Source organism: Pelecanus crispus, chromosome 4 (assembly GCF_030463565.1).
Source record: "Pelecanus crispus isolate bPelCri1 chromosome 4, bPelCri1.pri, whole genome shotgun sequence".
Taxonomy (NCBI): Eukaryota; Metazoa; Chordata; class Aves; order Pelecaniformes; family Pelecanidae; genus Pelecanus; species Pelecanus crispus.
Genome location: NC_134646.1, coordinates 25524196 through 25546579, shown reverse-complemented (window position 1 = coordinate 25546579; position 22384 = coordinate 25524196). Strand labels below are relative to the sequence as shown.

General features: G+C 40.8%; 1 protein-coding gene across 1 annotated transcript in view; it reads left to right on the top strand.

The window, feature by feature from the left end:
• TECRL (trans-2,3-enoyl-CoA reductase like) overlaps positions 1 to 10459 on the top strand; it is a 72193-nt gene extending 61734 nt beyond the window's left edge. The window contains exons 7-12 of the mRNA XM_075709620.1: positions 996 to 1068; positions 3108 to 3151; positions 6894 to 6951; positions 8204 to 8289; positions 8714 to 8759; positions 10332 to 10459. Of these exons, the coding sequence (XP_075565735.1) occupies positions 996 to 1068; positions 3108 to 3151; positions 6894 to 6951; positions 8204 to 8289; positions 8714 to 8759; positions 10332 to 10459 (435 nt within the window). The remainder of the gene's footprint in view (positions 1 to 995; positions 1069 to 3107; positions 3152 to 6893; positions 6952 to 8203; positions 8290 to 8713; positions 8760 to 10331) is intronic.
• Positions 10460 to 22384: the final 11925 nt, after the last annotated feature.

The following is a 22384-nucleotide window of genomic DNA, read 5'->3' as shown; positions in this document are numbered from 1 at the left end:
AGAGGAGTGTAAGCTAAACGGCTTTGGAACCAGAGTGCTATTTCCTAAGTGATTCATGTATGTGGGAGTTAAAGACCCACAGTTACTGTTGTCTTCTCATGTCTGTGATACATGTACCGCAGTGGCATTGCATAAAAAGATTAAAAAAAGAAACCCTGACTTACAGCCCTACTTATAGGATGGAGCTGTAGCCAGTCCCAGCACACTGCTCTTCCTGAGAGGGTACTGAGCATGGGACCCTTAACTTAGACACGTAGAAAGGCTTTATCCAGTCTCCAGGGTGGTTTCAGTTGTTTGGCTGGTGGGTTTTGGTTTTCCCTTGTACAAAGGACGGGAGCAGTGACCCCTACACAGGACAAGAACATGATCACATTATCTCTGCTTGGGCTTTCCCAAGCCCATGGCTTCAGTCACCAAGCAAAGGCAGCTGGGGTGCTGCTTTTTAACAAGAGGATGAAGTGGGGCTGAATCCATAGGAGTAGATGCAGTATGTAGCTCAAATATCTTTATAGGAACTGCGTGCCTTTTTTTTGCCAGGGTTAAACCAGGCCTATTCAGTTTTACTCTTTACTGTCTCAGCTGGTTTAGCATTCTGTTTGGCTAGCTCTGTCTTGCTTAGAAATGCTGAGTTTAAGGTATAGTAACAGCTCAGCTGTTTTAACCAGCCCTAGCCTTTTAATAGTACAACTCAGAGAAATGTGCCCTTCAGCGGTAGAATCAAATAAGGAGAAAACAAACGTCAATTCCTAGAACAGGCATAAACCACATTCAACACAATCAAAAAAATCTACACTGTGACCCCTTTTTTGTTTATTTTTTTAAGTGGTTTCACAGCATCTTAAAAACATCTATACTCTGTGACTCAAGAAGCCACTGCAAAGTCTTTCAATGGTCATCTGGGTTTTGCACTTACCAGAGTTTATATTTATAAAGTTATGGTTTGTACTTGCTTATCACCCTTTCTAACACAAAAAAGTATCTTTTGTCTGTTCCAGGGCTGTGCCTTTTACTGGGGATTCACTTCCTGGATTGCATACTACATCAACCATCCACGATATACACCACCATGTATGTATAAGTAGAACACAAAACTGACCTTGGTTTTAAAAAGTTTTTGGTATGCAATCTTAAGTCCTCCAAAATCGATAGGTGGCCCCCACATGAGATCATGTGACTAATCTAGCCAGAGATTAGCCTTTACTCCCCGTCAGAAGGAAGGTTGTTGCATGGAGGCACTCCTGCTGTGCCACTGAACGTACGTTCCTGTTCAGCAATGGTCAATCACTGTCCAGTTTTATGAACTAGAAATATTGGCCAAGTGGAGGAAACACAAAGATCAATATATGTTGCTCATCTTCACAATATTTGTATTAAGAATGCAGGTGAGAGCTAGAGCTGGCTGCATTTTCTTGGAGGAGATATTTATTTGCTAAAGGTACATCCTTTTTATGAACATTAAGATTTTTTTGTGTGTGTGAAAATCAGTAGAAGTTGATCAGACACTGCTGATAAAAATGAAAAAAATCCTATGCTTTTTGCTTCCAGATTTCATTCATCATTTTGTTTCCTCTCATTGTATTGTATTGTTGCACTGCTGTTTCTTCGTGATTTTTTTTTCTTCTTGCTTGCTCTTTGAACTTTTTCTTCTTTTGAGCATAATTGTCATAAAATTTGTTTCCTTTTAATTTACTTCCCTTGTTACAGTCTTTCTTTTCCTCTGCATCTTATACTTATCTATGAGCTTTGGGAACAAAGGGTTTGCTTTGCGATTTTTATTTACACTCAGTTAAATTACAGATTTTTTTCCAATCAAAAATTTCTCCTACATGGGACTTGCTTTTCTTTCAAAATAATACAAAAGTTCTGTTTCAATATGATGTGATTCATTGAAAGGCAGTTGAATTTGATGTGTCTTTAACAGTAATGCTGCAAACAATGTTGAAAACTCCCTAGACACAATTTTTAGCAGTCTGGGCCATCAGATCAGTAGGTGCAGCTTCTTTATAGAGGAAACCATTTGTTCAAGACACAGCTTTCCAACAGAGAAAGCATTCAGAAGGAGTACTTCTAATTGCTTGCCACTGCCTTAAAATGACAATTATCAGTACATGGGTCTAATGCTGAAGATCACCAGCCCTCTGGTGTTAGTTAACTGGATCAGTAAAACACTGATGGTTTATTTTGGATACAGGAGCAGGTGACCTCCACAGCCATATCCAGAGACGGCTGGTTTGGGGACAGATAAAGAAAGGCAAGCGAGTACTTACAGAATGCTATGCAGGAGTGGTAAATTAAACCAGGCTGACAAAAGACCCATGAAGAACATCTGCTTAGCAGCTACATACACACATGTTGACATGTACTGGTTGTCCTGAGGAAGAATTTTAGTGCATGCCCTTAGCACCACAGTGTGTCAGCCAGAGAAAAAGGGTTCTCAAAAGTACAGGCTCGATGAGACTTGGTCAGGGAAGTGAGGTACATACATGTGGTTTGTGTCCCTCTGCTGTGACCAAGGTTTACTCAAGAACTGTAAACTTTTGGAGAACATGATACAGCACTACAGTGGTCTGGGGACAACAGCAAAAAGGAGAGGGCAGGCAAAAATTGCAAAGGCTAAATATATTTCTTGCATGGTGAGACTGTGAAGCAGATAGTGGCTATATAGTAAAGCCTCACTACTAAAAAAAAAGTAATGGATAGGTTATGTCTTGGGTTCTCTGCTCCTGGAGATAGAAGGAAGGGCCTATGGATAAGGCTGTGATTCCTGGCCTGGTTCTGCCACTGACCTTCACTTCATCCCTCCCCTTGCCTTTCCAAGGAATTTAACACCACCAACTGCTTTGACAAAGCACTTGGATATATGAAGCTGACATATACTAGAAAAAGTTAGGTGAAAACTGCATTGAGATCAGTGGTGAAGAGACTGGCATTTCTAGAGTGCTGTTAAAATTTGCGTTGTCTTCATATTGTGTGTGATAATATCCATTCTTTCTGCAGAGCCTGTCAGGAAAGAAGTATTTCTGCTCCTCAGCACTAGGTTAATTTCACCCATAGCAAACCGTGTGCATACTGTAAAATGCAATTTACAATTTCATTCTATTTTCTAGCATTTGGCCACAGACAAGTTTCTTTTGCTGCCCTTGCTTTCCTGGTATGTACAAAAATGAAGTTTTATTAATGATTGTGAAATAGGAGTAAATCACGATTTAGCAAAATGCAGTAATGCTGCTATGCATTTGTGTGTACATTTATATATGTCCACATCCACAGCCCTGTGTCCTTTGACTGGATTTAGTGATAATCTATTGAGGTTTCTAGGCCAGGAAGTCTCCTAGTACTATTTACCTATACAGAGCTTAATGTGAAGTACTGTATCTGAGAGCCATGAGAACATCATCAGCATTATAACTACTCATGATTGTGTAAAAACACTAATATTTAGACAGATTGGAACATTTTTAAAACACTGAAGAATTACATCATAAGCAGATTTTGCACTAGTACTGTGTGCCCTGAATAACTTAACCTCAACAGCTGTTAAAACCAATAAAAACAATCCTTGACAAAGTGGGTTAAGCCAAGGGAAAGTGCAGGTGATGAAGGATGACTGAGACTACCAAACCTGATGTTTGAATGAACATAATCATATAGTGAGACAGAGGCTCAGTAAGAAATTCTTACATGGAAATGGATATTCTTTTCCATCCTGTGTGGGCATTGCACTTGGAAATGATGAGTGTTGACTTACCCAAGCAAGCATGGGTCAGTAGCCAGAATAGTCAGCTCTTTGAAAATCAGATACAGATCAGTTTCCAGAAATATAACAGGAAGATGGGACAGTAATGTGTCTAGGCTCCTGCAGGCAAACACTATTCAGAAAAGTGTTCAAATGACTCTTTAGCAATTTTTAAATGCTTTTGTAAATTGGGACCCTTAAAGATCACAGTTTTGGCAGTATTTGTCTCCGGGGGTTGACCATGCAGTTCTCAGCTTTTGCTGCCCTAACAAGGTATAGCAAAGACAAGCAAAATACTCATATGAAGAAGTTCACGCACTCAATTACACTCTACTGCCAAAAGCAATAATCTTGCACTGTGGAGACAGGAGGTTGTGGCAGCAGTAGGCAGTGGTGTGCCCAGAGCCTTACTGTCTACGCCCTTCCCAAGCTCAGGGGTTACTTGAAAACAAGCAAACCGCTTGCCTGAATATTCAGTGCTACCAGTAAAAATAGTCCTCCTCAAAATCTCTGCATAGAAGAAGCCTCCTTTCTAATGAAACATCCTTCCTTTCTTCAATGTAACATGCCCTGCTATAGCTTTTATGGAAAATGCTGCCATCAAGCAGAGAGATGAGTCTTGTTGGGGGTATTTGCCTTCAGATCTGCATCAGCAGATCACCTGGTTTGTGGCCTGAATTCTTGCAGCTCTTTTGAGAACTTCCTACCCATGGAAACTCAAAACCTTTCCCTTTCAGACCTTGTTCTGGCAGGTTCCCAGCCAATGAATTTAAAACAGCAACATACAAAATAAAATAATTTTAAGCTGTTTTCACAGGTTTCTAAAACAAGTGAATAAAATATTTGGACGATTTCTTTTTTTCCCCTCTTTTAAGGCTTGTCTTTATTACATATCCCGATTTAAGTGTATACATCTGCAGCTGCTGTAAACAGTACTGAGTAATTTGAAGAGTGTCAGCAGGCCCTTCTGAAAGGTTCTCGTATTTAGAGAAATTACTCTAAGCTTTGCAGGGACATTTTTCTCATAGGGTGCACATGGAATATAAAGAGGTGGAACAGTATGTAGACTTCAATATTTTATCATCATAAATATGGGGTTTTTTCTGCTGTTCCCCACTCCCTGCTGCCCCATATTTTATATCTGAGACACTAAGGACTAGCTTACATTTAGCAGTATTTCTCGATATAGAGCATTAGCAGCCACATTTCTAAAGAGGGACATAAGAACCAATTATAGCAGAATGCAGCTGCAGAGTCAAAGGTAAGCCAATAAAAATCCCTGCAGAAATGCCCTTTGCTTGTTTTACTTAGAATGAATTGATTATAAAATTAGTAGGTGTTAACTATGGTGTGTGAATCTCTTGTTGCACAATAGTAAGGGGATTGCACATTTCAGTATGTATAGGGTTTCTTTTAACTTTTAACTTTGAAACTTTCTTCTTTAAAATAATAGTAATCAGAAACAATCATGTTCCTAGCTCATAATTGGAAGTACGTAAATTAAAATTAGTTCTATTGCTGTGGCTAGAATTATAGCTTCTGATATGACATTTTATAATAGAATTTCCTTTTCTGGCTATTTAGTGTTTTACATCTGGTGTTTATGATAGATGACAGCCAGCTAGTTGTAATTAAAAATCATAAAAGGACTGCAGGATTTGACCCATGTCTACATATCCATGCAGAATAACAGCTTTGCTAATAGAACTGATTTAAACTTTCCTAACAAAAGCCACAGAAATCTCCCTGCCAAAAAAGGGGAAAATTCTTCAGCACTGCTATCTACAATGTTCTTTCAGATAACGGCACATTTCAATATAAAATGAAGTTACATATTCCTTTCAATTAGTTTTAACTGAAGTTTGTTATGGCTGACTTTCAGAATTGACTTTAAAAATTACAATCGTATTTCTTCTTTTTCTTTATTAATTTTGTGACTTTACACTTTTAACTTCTCTAGGTTTTAGCACTCTTCCTTTGTATTTTAATTTCTTAATTTTTTCCAGCTTTGCAAAATTTAGAATAACAAATGATATGAGAAAACACAACTTTTTAACAATACATTTTTTTCAATTTGAGAGGAGAAATGAGTCTTCAAACCCAGAAATGAATAAAAAAGTTCAAGTCGGTCCAAGAGAGAAATATATACAGCATTTTAGTTTTCTTTGTAAAACAGGGGAAAAATGAAAAACATCAAATTAGATTGTTGTAGTGACAGGCTTTCTTTTTCAGGAACTGAAACTGGTTTTCCTACCAGTTCCCACTTTAAATATGGGTAGTAATTAGTTCTGATTCTACAGTGGTTGTAATTGATGAAGGACTGAAAGCCACAAGCAAATCTGAAATCACCTTGTACTACATGCTGTATAACCAAGTGGGGAGACATGGTACCTCTTCCAAAGATTTAAACCATCTAAATATTAAAGACCAAGTTTGAAGAGGTTGGTTAGGGCTGGAAATGGCATAACCAGAGAGTGGCAGAACCAGGAATAATACTGGCTCCCTTCACTTATCAGTTCCTGACTACTATCCATTTGACCAGTCTGCCCTTCAGAGAACTGCTGCCTGTTTATTCACCTGTTTATTCGTTCATATTTTTCCTTCCTCTATGACTTACCCAGAGAACTGGTTACTGTGCTCTGTAACCAGCGTAACAAAGGCGTTACGCTGAACACCTTTGAAAGTGTGTGTAGGAAGAGGGTAGGCACATTAACGCATTACATTTTTACAAAACCAGTAGTCAACTTTTCACCTGCTTCTTTGCAGGCTGGATTAAATCCAAATTCTGACAATGATGTTCCGTTCAGAAAAGTATCTTGCTAAATTCCTTAGACCCCAGGGAACCTCTCTGATCTCCCCAGACCAAAGCATGTTGCACATGCTGGGCGCGGGAACCGCACTGAAGGCCTGCCTGCACTGAGCTCTACGGAGCTGAAACATGGGCTTTCACCTCAGGCTGCGCCCACGGTGCTCACTAGACACTTGTGCATTTGACAAAGACCACAGAATGTAATTCCCATGGGAGAGTCATTTTGGAGTACATATTTTCTGGATACAGAGACTAAGCTGTAACGGGGCGATTCTGGTTATGCACTGCAACGCAGTTACCGCAGCATTTTAGGCATACAACTGAAAATATATTTTTAATGTCTTGCAGATGTGTGAAGCTGGAAATCACTTTATCAACGTAGCTTTAGCTCACCAAAATCATTCAGGTCTGTCTTTGTTCCCTGTTTGTCTACTTAAGACGGAAGTGTGCTTAACCTATCCATCTTCTGCTGGTATACAGTAATTTATGTATCTACATCCACAGAATAAAGAAAGATGAAGTAGGTACCATGCCATCGGTATAACATCTTCAAAATAAATGTGGTGACAAGGAAACATTAGCAAGACTGCTGTTGTTCCAAAGCTTATAGCAAATTTATCTTAATTATACACAACTGCAATTTAAATATGGATTTAAGCATGGAAGTTCTCTAAAGCATCTTGTTGACTGACAACAGAGGATTCCATTTTAAATAATTTTCAAAAACTTTTAAACTAGATTGCAGAGATTTTAGATACGTGCATCTCATGCAGAGATACACACACATACATATACAAATAAACAAAGATAGACTCATGAATACCTGCACAGGCATCAATGTATATGTATGCTCTTAAAAGGTTGCTCCAAGCATGGGTTTTCAGGGTCTTTTGTACCATGAGAATAAAAGTTATACTATATATAGTAGAAAGTAAAATATATTTTCAGTTAATAATAGTATAATTTTGCACTATAACGCCCTGTTAAAGAAAATACTTCACCACGGTATGATCAACTTCATGCAGTGAAGTAAGTTTCTGTTCCGGAAAGCGTTTGACATGCTGTGGTTAAGCAGGTGCTTATGATGTTTGTTGCAAGGGGCCTAATTCAGGCATTGTTCCCACAACTTAAAAATGAAGTGTTGCATATGTGGCATTTTGTATGAGCATTATCAGAGGCTGTAGCAAGTCATGCTGTTAGCTCTGGAGTTGTTTTCCTGTGCTACCCTGGGATGAAGGATGAGGGTGTGAGAGGGGACAGGTTCACATTCCTGAGTCAGGCTGAATAAGATACAACTGCATGTTTATATCCCAGAAGAGTGCCCTTTAGCCCTCGCCTGCCGGATAGTCCTCATTAAACTACTTGTCTCTCTCTTCCTCTGAACAAAGGTTGCATCCTTTGGACATGCCAGACCTTTCCTGTAAAAACTGATACATGGCTCGCTAAGCAGCATTCTCACTAGGATAAATACAGCTTTTGCTGTCTCAAAAGATTTGAAACTTTTTTAACAAGTTGTACTCTGGGAGCATTGGCCAAGGGGATGGCTGTTACATAGGCAAGCTGTGATAAGGCTCAGTTCCCCTCCCTGTATTGAAACTGGTTTTGTCTGTTCGGTTTTTTTTTCCCCCTTCCTTCTTTTTTTTTCTTCTTTCATAAAGGAAGTAAAGCCTGTTTTCCAAGTCCAACCTACAACCCCTTCACATGGCTTTTCTTGCTGGTATCCTGTCCCAACTATACGTATGAGGTACATGACTTTCTTCTGCTTATATGCAAAGGGTAGGTGGTTACTGTGTTTCAGCCTTTGCCTGCAGAAAATCTGCGATGCCTCCATGCAGTTCCTTCTGCATATCAATCATTATGTTCTGTATGTCAGAGTCTTCTTGGTCCCACGAATATGTCTCCACCAGACCCTTCTCTTCCTTCACATCAATATCACGACTTTCGTGAATATTCCCCTCCACTGCAGACTCCCCAATGATCCAAGGATTTACCACCCAACTCTTCACCCCCATCCAGCACACTGGGGGGTCCCTTTCTAGCTATTTTTGCAGTATGAGTATCATGCTTTTCTTGCAGGGGGAGCTTTTGGGGAAGTGGTCACTTTTGAAAACTTGCCCTTTTGCTTTACAGAAAGTATACAATTAACAGTGCCTTTTTCTTTGCAACAGGTTGGATCTTGGATTAGTTTCACAGTGATGACACAAACCCTGCCAGGTAAGTTTGAAACAGAATGGAGATAGCCTCTAAATTGTTGTTTGCAGAAGTGAATTCTGGAAATTTAAAATTTGCCAAAAAATTTGTGGCATATGAAATATTGCCATCAAATCCCCCCTGTGACATGACTGTGTAAACCTTCAAAGTGCTACCCTCAGAAAGCTGCAGAGAGCACGAACACTACTGCAACACCTTCTTTTGATAAAAACCAGCTCTCTGCTTTTTGTGAAATACTGTTTCTTCTGTTTCCACAGTGAAAACAAAGTTTGAAATTTAGAATAAACAAGAAGCCAGTATTCTTCATTTACAGTCAATCATTTTTGATATAGAAAAACTTCTTTGCATTGTAAACTTGCAATAATACTTCTAATAGGGAGAGGAAAACAGATGTACTTAGTATTTCAAAAGAGGAAAGACACACATATTCCTGGTAGCATTTCCCTGTTTGCTTATATCAGGCAGCCAGCTTGAAACTGCAGCCTGCTTAGTAGCGTTTGCAACTCTTGCTCAGTACTTTCCTGCATCCTTAGAGACTTAAATACCCATGCAAGTATGGTCCCTGGGACTGAGCTCTCCAAAACATTGACTTTTTAATTATTTTTCCATTCCGAAAGAGAAACCTGTAAAAGCTACTTGCAAAAAGTAGCCCCACATGGTTTACAAATCAAAAAGAAAGGAATTTCAAAAGTAGATTAAACTGCATCATGTGAAAATTAAACTTTTACTTTTGTTTGAAAAGATATAACATTTTTTGTGCTTTAGGCTCTGGTATGGAAATGACCTGAAAGTTTGGGGACATTGTAGATCTGTGTTTACGAGGGCAGGGAGCAGCAACATATGCAGCACGCTCCTCCTTGCTGTAATTGTCCCAAACATAACTTGACCAGATGCTGAATGAATGTTTCTGATCCACCAGGTCATTTTAAGGAAGACAGGATAATGACTTTGCAAAAATCACCTGTTAAAACACTCGCCATTTGGTGCCACTGAGCCCGAAGGGAGAGGTACCCGAGAGACCACTTACTGGCTCCTCACAACCACAGCAGGGGCCTGGGCAGCTATAGTTGCTAGGCTTTGCGAGACCTTGCTGCCAGGCAGCTAAATCTGTTTGTGCACCTACTGCCTCCTTGCTCCAGGGCCAAGCTCTCCCTCCATGCAACAGGAAGTTACGGCACAGCTCCCTGTTATGACTGGGAGCCAGAGGTAAAAACAAAGAAGTGTTATAGGCCAAAAGCAAACCAGAAAAATAGTCGACAGAGGCCCTGAGTAATTCTGTGTTGAGACGGCACCGTGCCCAAGGAGGCCTTGTGATTTATGGTGAAGTCACAGGTGATAGAGGGTGTGTCTAGCAGATGTGAACATCACCCGTGTGAATTCTGATGTGGAGGCTGAGCCTCAGGCTATGGTATATCAGCAACTGCAAGGCTGAGAGCAAGGGCAGAGTTAACTTGTCTCTGCCCACAGAAGAGACTGCAGACTTTTCCATAAACCCTCTTGTGTTCACAGAAACAGATACTGAAAGAAGACACGTGATCTTTTTTTTTTTTTTTTTTTTTCCTTTTTCCTTGGTAGTTGGCATTTTTGCTTTCCTGATGGTCATCCAGATGTCTCTCTGGGCCCAAAAGAAACACAAGCTGTACCTGAAGAGATTTTATCCAGAGGTGCGGAGAAAAGCAGCTATGATTCCTATCATCTTCTAAGCTCTTCACAAGAGTTGGAGCCTAAGTGTACAGTTCAAGAGCTAACTCAGAGTAAATGAGCCATTTCATTGAGTAACCAAAGTGGATCAGAGGAAGAAATACTGGATATCTTTTTCAGAAAATTAACAGTTCAAGACGTCGAGCTTTTAATTAAGTGAAAAAATGTAGTTCTTGAATTCTTGGTTCCTGCTAAAAGATATGATTTAATTAGATTTTCTGTAACGGAGCTAATTGGGAAGGGACAAGAAAATTGCTTATATTGAATGTTAGGCTAGATATTTAGCTGGTGTAAATGGGCAGAGATGCTGTTAGAATTAATGACTACAGCTCATCTGCATGCATTCAGGTCTGGTGATTTTAAGGTTCAGTGTTCGATGTTGATGAGAGTCTTGGATTTTTGCATCAGAAGATGTTTCACAGCCTTATTTTTATTAAACTGCACAGAAACAGCACATTCTGCCTCAGCTCCTCTAAAGCATCACATCAAAGAACGACTGCTATGCTGTTAACACAGTTTAGTCTAGCTTTACAAGGTTTTTCTTTCTTTCTTTTTTTTTTTAATTGAATCTCATAGCAAATTGTTCAATACAAATTGGCTTAAATTGATCACTGCAGAGAGGTCTGGCTTGCTTTTATTTTCAGGTAGACAGATCAGCCCCACGATCCCAGGAGGGGACTGTTTGTGAGGTGCTTCCCAACTTGCTACTAATTTGCAGCATGACCTTCGGTACATCATTTAAGTCCATCCCCCTTTCTCACATTGAACAGTTCTGGAAATAGCAGAAGACTTTCTGGACTAACAAGCGTGTTAAGATCCCCTTGACTGGATGCAGTCAGGCACTGAACACCATTCACCTTACTTGTATCAAGCACTGTGAAATCCTTGGGCACAAGGTGAACCAGAGTACAGCTCGTTATCAAAAAGGAAAGGGATCCTGCCAAATGCATTTCAGTCCGTATCTGAACTGCCTCAGATGGACACTGCTGAAAGGCTTCAGCTCTCCTTCAATTTGGTCAGTCTCTATCTGCTACTTTGCTTTCCAGGCCATTATTTTTTAAGGGATTCTTTGGGCTTGCTATTCAAGTCCTGAAAACTCTATTTAGCTCCATTTGTAAATCAGTGGCATCCATGTCATGGAGAAGCACAATTTTTAGCAATTTTACTTACAGAGAGCACAAGAACCAGAACTGCTTCAGCAAGTATTAAGATATGGAGACTTAGGGCATTAAGTCCCGTTTTCATTCTCTCTCTCTTGCACATTTATCAATGTCTTTTGGCTCCCTTAGGCTGGTGAAAAAGCTTGCCTAAAGAACTTTAATCATTAGAGAAACACCAGATTACACAAGCAAGGCAGGCAGTTTGTCTCCTAAAGGCACTGTTATCTTTGCACCAGCTCAAGTGTTCTAACAAAGTTAATTTGCCCAGTAAATTGGGTTCATATCCCTCTTCTAATGTCTAACTTGCAACACTTATCCTATTAGCCACTGTAACTCAATTTCCTGTTGGTAATGTAATTCCATATTTTTTAACTTGTAACCTGTGAACACCTGGAATTTTTTATTCTTCTCAATGGAAAACCCGAGTCACAGTGAACATCCAGTTCTCTAACCCAGACTGCTAATAAAGATCTATTTTTGAAAAATTATTTTTGGTACTCTTTAGTCATTTGTACCTAACAACAATATATTTGAAACCCATCTTTTTCCAGCCAGTGTTAGATGCGTGAGTCAAGACTGTTGTCTATTTTTTTTAATCCAGCTACTGGGACTGTTTTCATTTCATGTTTATTAAAAGTCTCATTTCAGTAATCTTCAAGTTTAAAATAGTTCATGTGGGAGGGTTACTTGCCAACATTACTTTCTTATCTGTCACTCTCTTGATTACAATGGCTGCAGCTTTAAGTCTGTTCAGGGCATGTTTCCAGAGTAATTCCAATTGCTAGGAGTGTGGTTCCTATTCAACTTCCTAGCTTAGGCAAAGGAAGTACTTCAGGAGTTGTTTACTTCCCTGCTTATTAGTTGGTCTTTCAGTACATGGGGTGGGGGGAGAAGGGCTTTGGCTCCTGTAGTAAATGACTAAAGTTTTAAAATGGGGGTAAGAGCAAATGCTAGGTAAGAACAATGAAGGTATGTTCCAGAAGGCTGTCTCAGATAAACATGGCAGATATTTTGAGATTCACCAATGGGGTGTTGACCAGCTAAAATTGCTCTGAACAGTGTTAAATGGCTTCACAAATAGCAATAAATCCAACTTCCTGTACCTCCACAGATCTTTCTGTATTACTCTGCCCTCTCTGATTTTCAGGGCAAGTTCCATATGATTAGAACAGGTAAGATAACTTCCTGGCATGGGGGGCATGTTTTGCTTTAAAACAAAAAGTATATAAAAATGGTCAGTCTTTGTTTTGATAAAGGTTTTGGGGGCCTTGCTTTAAAATAAAAATTAAAAAAAAAACCCACAAAATAATCCTAGCAAACAAAAAAAAAAACCAGGCAAAAAGTAAGTATCACTATATAAAAAATTGTGATTGACAGTGATTTTAGCCACAAGTGCCATGTACCTTTTGAACCAAAATAATTGTCTCCACACAAACATTTTCATGGGAAAGTTTGTCAAGACTGTGCTGATTACCTGGGGGGAAAAGAAAAATGCCTTATTGAGCTCTAAATATACCAGTATTTCCTGTATTAGGGACTGATGAGGAAGTAAGTGGTTAACTGCAGATTCCTTTGGCAATATTTTGTCTTAAGCACAGACTTAACTTTTTCACAGCCACCAGTAGAAGGAAGGCATGGGCAAGGCCACACCACTACCAGAATGTCATCATGCTTCAAGGTCAAATGGAAGGAGTCAACCTCCAACGTGAGCCATCAGATGCAGCTCGGGTAGTTGCTCCCCACTTTGGTCACTCTTAATACGGAGCTGTTTCACAGGCATAGCTAAGGATGTCACCATTCCAGTGCATTGGATGCACTGGTGTCCATGGAAAAGGGAAAATAATCAGGACAATTTGAATTACATTTTGCAATCCCGCTTCTCCATGAGGGCCATGAAATCCTCTACTTGCAACAAAAACCAATTTGTCCCTTTGAGCTAAATGCCTTTCTGATGCCGTTTTCCTCAGTTTTTGCATCTTGGAAAGGTGACAGACTGCAGGGCAGTGAATCCACTCCCCGTGGTGCCCTGCCCTTGCCTTTGCTCCCAGGGCCAGCCTGAGCTGCCCTGTGGCTTCTGTCAGCCCCAGAGCTTTCCTAACAGCTTGTAGACGCAAATTAAGGCATTTGTCACAAAAGACAGGAGGCAGCAGCACTGTGCAGCAGAAAAATCGAGTGGTTGAAGTTGGAGACACATTCTGGCTAGATAGGAGGAGCAGGTGCAATCACTGGCTCAGTTAGGCCCCCGTGTATAGGGGCAATTCCTGCTCAACGCTCCTCAGAGGCTAAGCCATCTAAGCCGAGAGATCACAAACAAAGCAAGACACAGAGACACTGGGCCTACTAGACAACAGTTTTGGCAGGAAATGTGTAAAAATAAATCAGATTTATAGAATGGCATTGCTCAGCCTGTGGGCTCAAAGCGTAGCTCAAAATAATTGCTTCCTGGTCCACCTGGAGAGACTGCTCAACACCCAGGTCCCTCCAAGTTCACCCTGCAGCTTGCAACTGGGTTTCTGCTGTGATCCTCCAGATGGGTGAGTCTCATCTTTCCCAGAGTATTCCCAAGACCTTCAAATTCCAGAGCCTAAAGTTAAGCCTTCAGATACGCAGCTCTGCATTTTTGTGGCCTGCTCTTGCCATGAAACGCCAACCTGGAAAAGAGCAGGCACCAGCTCAGGCTTCCTGGTGGTGCAGGGAGGCGTTGTGACGGGGAACCGAAATGGCAGATGCTCCTGTACACAACTTGGCAGCCTATATTTGAATTCCCAGTTTGAAAAAGCCCTTAAGACCCAGCCATATGCTTGTCTTATAACACGGTTACCACATCTTCGCAGCTGACAGGACTGAAAATGATCTCAGTGATTTCATCTTTCCATAGGGAAAGTAGAGCTGGAAAGGACACCGAAAGCAGGAGAAGTGAATAAAGGCAGATGGTCATCCTTTTTTAAAGATGCTATTATCATCAAAATATCTTGTACTTTCCATTGTTTTGTATAAAGAAAGTGACTCTAAATTGGCTTTTATCACACTAGGAACTGAGATAAAGCAGCCTGATATCAAAGTAGTTCTCTGAAAGAGAGCCTGCAGTGATAGCTAAATATAATAAAATAAAAATCACTGAATGTGAAGACTTCTAAAGCACACTATAAGAGGGAGAAAGCTGTAGGAAAGCAAGAGACTATTTATCTATTTATAGTTTTAACAAGTGCTGCTGAACTAAAAATTAATTCAAACCATAAAGAGTTTTCCAGCAAGCTAATATTTTCCACATGATGCTTTATTGGCTTCCCTTTTCTATATTTTCCTAGGCACAAGTTTTGTCTTCAAGCCATATTCCCTCCCATTAACATTCATGAAAGCTTTTAGAGAAACGCACTCTATGCCTGTTCCAGTGTTCCACAGATAAACATAAACGAAGTGTTGTGCTGTCATTGCACGCAGATTAGTATCTACACGGATAATATTTTATTATGAAAAGCCTGGTTTATCATAGGTGAGTGTATAAAGGCTTCTGTATAGCTACAATTAAAGGCAATTTTCACATCACACATGTTTAGCATCACGGAAGAATGTTTATTTTAATGGTGTCTGCACATCTTCAGCCCTATGTGACTCAAACATACAACTCTTTCTGCAGGTATCAGAACCAAGACCTGAGCTGTCCCAGGCCTTTATCATGGTCCCAGTGTTTGGTTATTTATTTGTCTAGCACACCGGAGACTGGCTCTCACCCGGCTCTGCCCTGTGATGACATCTGAGAAAACATTTCCTTGTCCATCTTGTCTGACCGGACAAGCAGTTGTCCAGGTGAGGAGCGTCAGTCACTGTGTGACTGAAATAATTTGCAGTGAATTCCTTGCAATGTAATAGTCAATCTAAAACCTCTTTACCAAAGGACAAGACAAGTTAATGGGTCCTGAAATATGTATGCTTAGATTTAAAAAGATCTACCACATATTAACACCTCCACAATACCCAGGCTTCTAATGTATACCTGCTTTTATCTAACTTCTAAAGCCTTTGAAGACTGAGGAACCAAGCAAGAGGAAATCATTTATAGTTAAAAGAAATATAATAATAGTATTCAATAATACTAATGAATTCCTTATTTAAAAAAGCAAACTTCACATCTTTTGTCAAAGAAATCTGATTGTTAGCCAGCTTCCTCCTAATACACAGTGTTATTCCTGTGAAAAAGTAATATCGCTCTACCAGTTATCCCTTTTATTGTTCTGAGTACCTGGCCATACTCAATAAGGAAGGATTTTCTTTTAAAATTACAGGTTTCACCATTTGGGGGCTCTTTTAAAGCACTACAGGACAGGCTCCAAAGAAAACAGACCACATCAAACATTCTTTTCTTCTTGTTCATACTGAAAAGTTGAGTTTTCAGTTGACTGGTGAAACACTGTGACACTAAGTTACAAAACAAACAAATATTTTAAAAGGTGTCCCTCTCCTCAAGATAAGAAAAGGAAAAAAAAAAAAAGGTGTTCTTTGTCTTTTCTATTAATAATATGAGGCCATTTCCCAGGTTCAAGGGCATCCTTGCAGAAGGAAACATTGATTAGAGAGCTGGAAGGACCAGAATGTGGTCACAGTGTGCTTTCAGGGATTAGCAGCTATGTCTTTTTGGAAAGAAATTTCACTCTTTCTGACAACTGAGCTTTACAGAAATGGATTAAAGATGACACATCTCCAATATCGTATCTAATGAAAAACAAAGTACCTATTCTTAAACCAACAGGGAATATTTGTCACATAAACAACCACTGTATTTTTCCACCCTCTGGTTTACATCATCTCTTTGCAGAAGGTGCTTTGCATTTGGACTTGTACACCTTTCATTCTAACTCTTAATTACTTACCTATTAGAGCTTTGATATACACAGTGATGTCACACTGTTAAGCAATTTCAGCCCATGTTGCCATTTTTACATATCATTCCAATAGCCATGTGAAGCATGGTGCCATGTTCAGAGACTTGCCAAACATCCCACCTTAATCCAGTTGCAGAGCACAGAGCTAAACCTCAAAGCAGCGAATTGCAATACTCTGCACTACCTGAGCCCTGACTTCAAGACAACTCTCCTTGCTTCCTTTGCTCCTAACCTCTGCAGGGTTGAAGCTGTTCAGGGACTTCTCTCTGCAAAAACACAGGTGTAATTCTTCCAGGTTTGCAACAGTATCTTACTATTAAACCATAAATTTGTAACAATAGAAGCTGCAACACTCTCACTTACATGTTTGACATGTTTTGCTATTCAGAGGGCCCTAGCAGGTAAAAGGAAGGTGGATACTGTGCTTATATGCATACAGGGACAATGTGAACAGGGCTGTAGTAATCTGGGAGCTGGCATCTACTCAGGGGCTCAGTGCCGTGGGAACCTATCCCAGGAGAGGGCAGTGCAATAAAGATTTACTGCAATCTAATGAAGGCAATGCTGATCTTGATTATGGATTTGAAATTAAAGAAACAGGTAATCTATTCTGATCACACACAAATATTTGCTGGAAGCTGTACTTCAAACATTTTTCCACTTGGTTTGGAAATACCAATTTTAGAAGAATTCTCACTCACACACTGTAAGCTTGCACAGAGTAATGCAAGTTACACAGGAAATTACTGCATGCCCTGTTATTATATATAGTTGCTTGTCTTCATTTTTTCTCAGGAAATTAAGTGCTTTTACTACCTGAGAAGTGGTGGCAAAGTTTCCTGCCCTTATGAGCTGCAATACCAAATCCTTAGGGCAGACACAAGACTTTGCCTGAATGTGTCAAAGTACGTGAACTTCACAGCGGGAGTTCAGGAGTCGTTCACAGATAGAAGATAACAGTCTCCACGGACTGCCCTGCTCCAGTGCTGATGGCCCTGAGCCCATGATGGACCAAAGCCCATCTCAGCCACTGCTTCTCCCTCTCAGAGTCCCTTTGCCCATGGGCCATGGCCCTGGCCAGCAGTTTCAGCGCACAAGTCCTCTTTGAACTGCTCAAGAGCTGAAGCGTTACAGGTCGGCCACAGCTGTGCTAGGAGATGTGCTGCAGCTGCAAGGCCAGGATGCTGAAGCCAGATGCAAGATGGGCTTAGCCATCTAAATAAGCAGCCTGCTAAACAGTTTTTCATCCTTAGGCAAGTCATTGGTGTTTGCTTCTCACCCCTTAGGCAACTTTTGTGGTCCTTCAGAGACGTGCTTTGTTAAGGCACACATCTGACTCGCTCTCAGTGGTAGAGGACTGCCCAGACCAACAGAAGTGAGCACAGCAGCCATTGCCATCAAACACTTAGTAAAATGACTACTTTTATTTACTGGCAAACAGTTTATATAAGCACAGTAAATCTGAACACGCGCAACAGGCGATATGGGGCAATCTTGCCTACTGCAGTTCTGGGGCCTCGGGACTGCAGATGCATATATCATCCAAAAGGAATATCTAAGCAAGCAAAAGGAAATACCTTGTGTAATCACATTGTCATGTTGTAATTATATGCGAATAATGCATTATAAAACATGTTGACAAGATCCCCACTTCTCAGCAGCCCTTTGAGCACTCACTTTTCAGATATCATTGAGCAAACAGAAATAAAATCAAATCCTTCAGCGCCCACAAATGTGTGGTTGACATACACAATCAATAGGCAGTTACAAAGACAGAAAAACTGCAGGAGTTTTCTTACTGGAGATAAGGAGTGGGGGGAGAAACTTTGTTTCCCCCCCACCACCTTTAGCAGGGAAAATAAAATTGATTCATTGGTTACAGTGCAAGGAGATGAGCATCTCCAGCAGAAATTAAGGGCACAAACAAGGTCATGATACATAAAAATTTCAAGCAGCAGCAGACAGGACTGGCTAAACTGACTGCCATTTTAACTGCAATTGTCGATAAAACGGTCACATTAAGAGGCAGGCTGAAGGATGGTCAAAAGGTTAAGCCAGGCAGGCTGGTAGAGAAAACATAAAAAATGTCCTCTGCCACAACAAATGTCTGCAGACAGGGCTGCTTCTGCTGCTGTCCTGATGGGGAGAAGGATGGAAAAATCAGGGCAAGTAGGGGTCCTAATGCCTTGACCTCAGGCAAGCCCTGTAGGACTTGCGAATTGAAGGCAACGAAAGTTAGTGGCACCAAAACTCATGCCTGCTATTTCTGTTACTTATAGAGCTTCTAATGAATTTCCCTGCAATGTTTTCTCTCCATCTCAATTTCCTTTATCCCCAGAGGATATACTATATGCCTTTATGTTGCAGCAAAATATTCTACAGCCACAAGAAATGAAAGCCATCTGTTCTTTGAAAGTAAAGTCTCAGCTAGGATTTTTTTGGTTTAGTGTCGTGTTCCCCCCCCCCCCCCCCCCGTTTTTTCTAATTAATACAACTAATCTATCAGCTTGCTTGCATTTCACACACAGCTGAAATACTAAGCATTTCAGCATAAGCTAGGAGAGGAAAAAGTTCAATCAATCCAAAATCACTGCATTTTTTTTCCTTCCAATTTTTGATTCACAGAAAGTGTTGAATATTTACATTTAGACCAGGAATCAGGATCTACTACTTCCCACTGGGGAACCCCCTCTCCAAATCTCCTTTTTAGGAATGAGTTGCTCACAGTGCTTCTTTCCCTCAAACCAAGCATCACTTCATTGCTAATTACTGTAAATTACAAGTGCAAGGGACAGTATTCCACTGTTTTCAGAGAAAGAACCAGCTGGGCTGAATGCTGCAAACTGGAAAACCTAGTGTTTGATTTCCCCAGCAGAAACATCCTCTGACTGCTCTGTAAGTGGGAGTCTGACACAGCTTGAACTGCGAGTGAGCCAAACCTGATGCTTCAGACCACTGAAAAGTCAAAAGGAAGATTCAGCATGCTGCCAAGGGGGAAACAAATGTTGCTGGGAAGCTCTGACCTTTTCTTTAACAAATGTAACAAGGGGTAAGACTATAAGGGGAAAAAGACTGTGCTGTAACTGAGACTTATTGTACACCCAAATTTTTGCTCTGAAAATGGGCTACCCTTATACTTGAAATGGCAGTGTAGACATGGGGTCAGTGTCCAGGTTGTTCCATCCATTGGATGGATGTGGGAGAGAAATGGGTGAGAAACAGGCTGCCTCTCTCCTTACCCCCAGCTGATGCGATGGAGTTTGCTGGTAGCATGGGCTCACTGTCCAGGGGCCAGGAGGAAGCAGAGGGTCTGACGGAGCAGAGAGTCTCTGAGACCCTGTGGCTCCCAGGGATAACCAGGTGGTGTGATGGGTCATGCATTTCCCCATGCCTCGCTTGGGGCTCCAGCCCCAAGAGGCTTCTCATAGTGTCACCAGTCTGCACGGCTCCAAAGCAACATCAGGGCAAGAGGGGCTAAAGTCACCAGAGACAATAAGTGTCCCTTTCCCAGGCTCTTAGCAAGCCTTATCGCTCCGAGCGAGCTAATATCCTTGAAGCCCTGCCCTCTCCCTCATGTTCCCCTGCCCTCGATGGTGCCATAGCGCATTCCTCCAAAACAAAAGCTGCCCGCAGTTGCAGATGGCCATTGTAATCTCCCTGAGTGACATAAATAAAATAGATGGATGCAAGCAGACTAATGATCTACTCTAGGACGCTTGGTTATGATGTACTGAAAAGAACAGCTGGTTGTCAGCAACATATTTACCAGGAATTTAAAAGACAACAACAGCCATATAATCCAGAGGATTTAATGACAGAGTAGAATGAATGCTGAATAAATGCTCCTTTTGATAAACTCACAAACATTTGGGGGATGCAACAGTGATTTATATTCTTCTGGGAGAAATAAACAAATTAACAATTTCACAGCCTTGTGGAGACCAGATTTTGTAAATGTGTATTTCTGTCTACTTTCAGATTAACCTTTTCTCTCTTGGTATTAGAGGGAAACAAAACATGGAATTTTCAACTTGCAAGAAGCTTCAGATTTTTGGTATTCAGTTCCCTTGTTATTCTGATTCTAAATCAAGTGACAAAATTTTGTTGCAGATTCAAAATGTATTGTGGAACAGCATTTTGAACCTGGTTTATCATGAAACCATGAAATGACCATACCAAAACATTATGGTTTAACCCCATCCGGCAACTAAGCACCACAGAGCTGCTCACTCACTCCCCCCTGGTGGGATGAGGGAGAGAATCGGAAGAGTAAAAGTAAGAAAACTCATGGGTTGAGATAAAGACTGTTTAATAGGTAAAGCAAAAGCAGTGCACACAAGCAAAGCAAAACAAGGAATTCATTCACTGCTTCCCATCGGCAGGCAGGTGTTCAGCCATCTCCAGGAAAGCAGCACTCCATCATGCGTAATGGTTACTTGGGAAGACAAAAAAACATCACTCCAAACATCCCCCCTTCTTTCTTCTTCCCCCAGCTTTACATGCTGAGCATGACATCATATGGTGTGGAATATCCCTGTGGTCAGTCGGGGTCAGCTGTCCCGGCTGTGTCCCCTCCCAGCTTCTTGTGCACCCCCAGCCTGCTCACTGGTGGGGTGGGGTGAGGAGCAGAAAAGGTCTTGACTCTGTGTAAGCACTGCTCAGCAGCAACTAAAACATCCCTGAATTATCAACATTGTTTCCAGCACAAGTCCAAAACATAGCTCCATACTAGCTAATATGAAGAAACTCTACCCCAGTCAAAACCAGCACACAAAATTTTACCTTTGTGGATGTCAAAAATCTTTGAGTAAAGAGTTTAGTTTTCATAGTGTCAAAATGTTTCCTTGCAACATGGTAGAATCACTGCAATTCATAGTGCTGAGTATGACAGTTGCATTTAAAAATGACTTATCATCCAAACTAACATAAACAGGCAGTACTATTGATAGGTAAATTGAAACAATTAAAAAAAAAAATAGTGCTGTCTGAATTTGGCTGTTGGATATCTTCCTACAGAATTTTCAGATGTCAACAAAAGAGCATTTTTCAACAAAAATTGTTCCAGAAAATGGCTTTGGCCAGCTCCGAGGAATGTGTTGATAACTGAAGGTACAAAGCGCATGAGTCTCTGGCCCTACCTGCTCTTCAACATCGGACCTCTTGCATCTGTTCTTCCCAGCGTTCATATTTCTATACTCTCCAAAGGCACAGCAACAGGCAGCACAGCACAGCCTTCCCTGGCTGCTGCAGCAGCAGCAAAGCACAGAGCACTCTCAGTTCATAGCTCATTTAAACCCAAGCATGCAGAAGTCACTCCCTCCATGTGCACCCTCCAGTAACACAAGACATGAAGTTCAAGATTGGAAAGAAGCACCTTGGTAAGTCAGCAGTTTAGGGAGCGGGTGATTGTCCTGGTTTCAGCTGGGATAGAGTTAATTTTCTTCCTAGTAGCTGGCATAGTGCTGTGTTTTGGATTTAGTAGGAGAAGAATGTTGATAACACGCTGATGTTTTACTTGTTGCTAAGTACTGCTTATGCTAGTCAAGGATTTTCAGCTTCCCATGCTCTGCCAGGTGTACAAGAAACTGGGAGGGGGCACAGCCAGAATAGGTGATCCAAACTGACCAAAGGGCTATTCCATACCATATGACGTCATGCTCAGTATATAAACTGGGGGGGGTGGCCGGGGAGCAGCGATCGCTGCTCGGGAACTGTCTGGGTATCGGTCGGCGGGTGGTGAGCAATTGCATTGTGCATCACTTGCTTTGTATATTATTATTATTATTATCATTATTATATTGTTATTATTATCATTACTATTTTACTTTATTTCAATTATTAAACTGTTCTTATCTCAACCCAAGAGTGTTTCTTACTCTTACTCCTC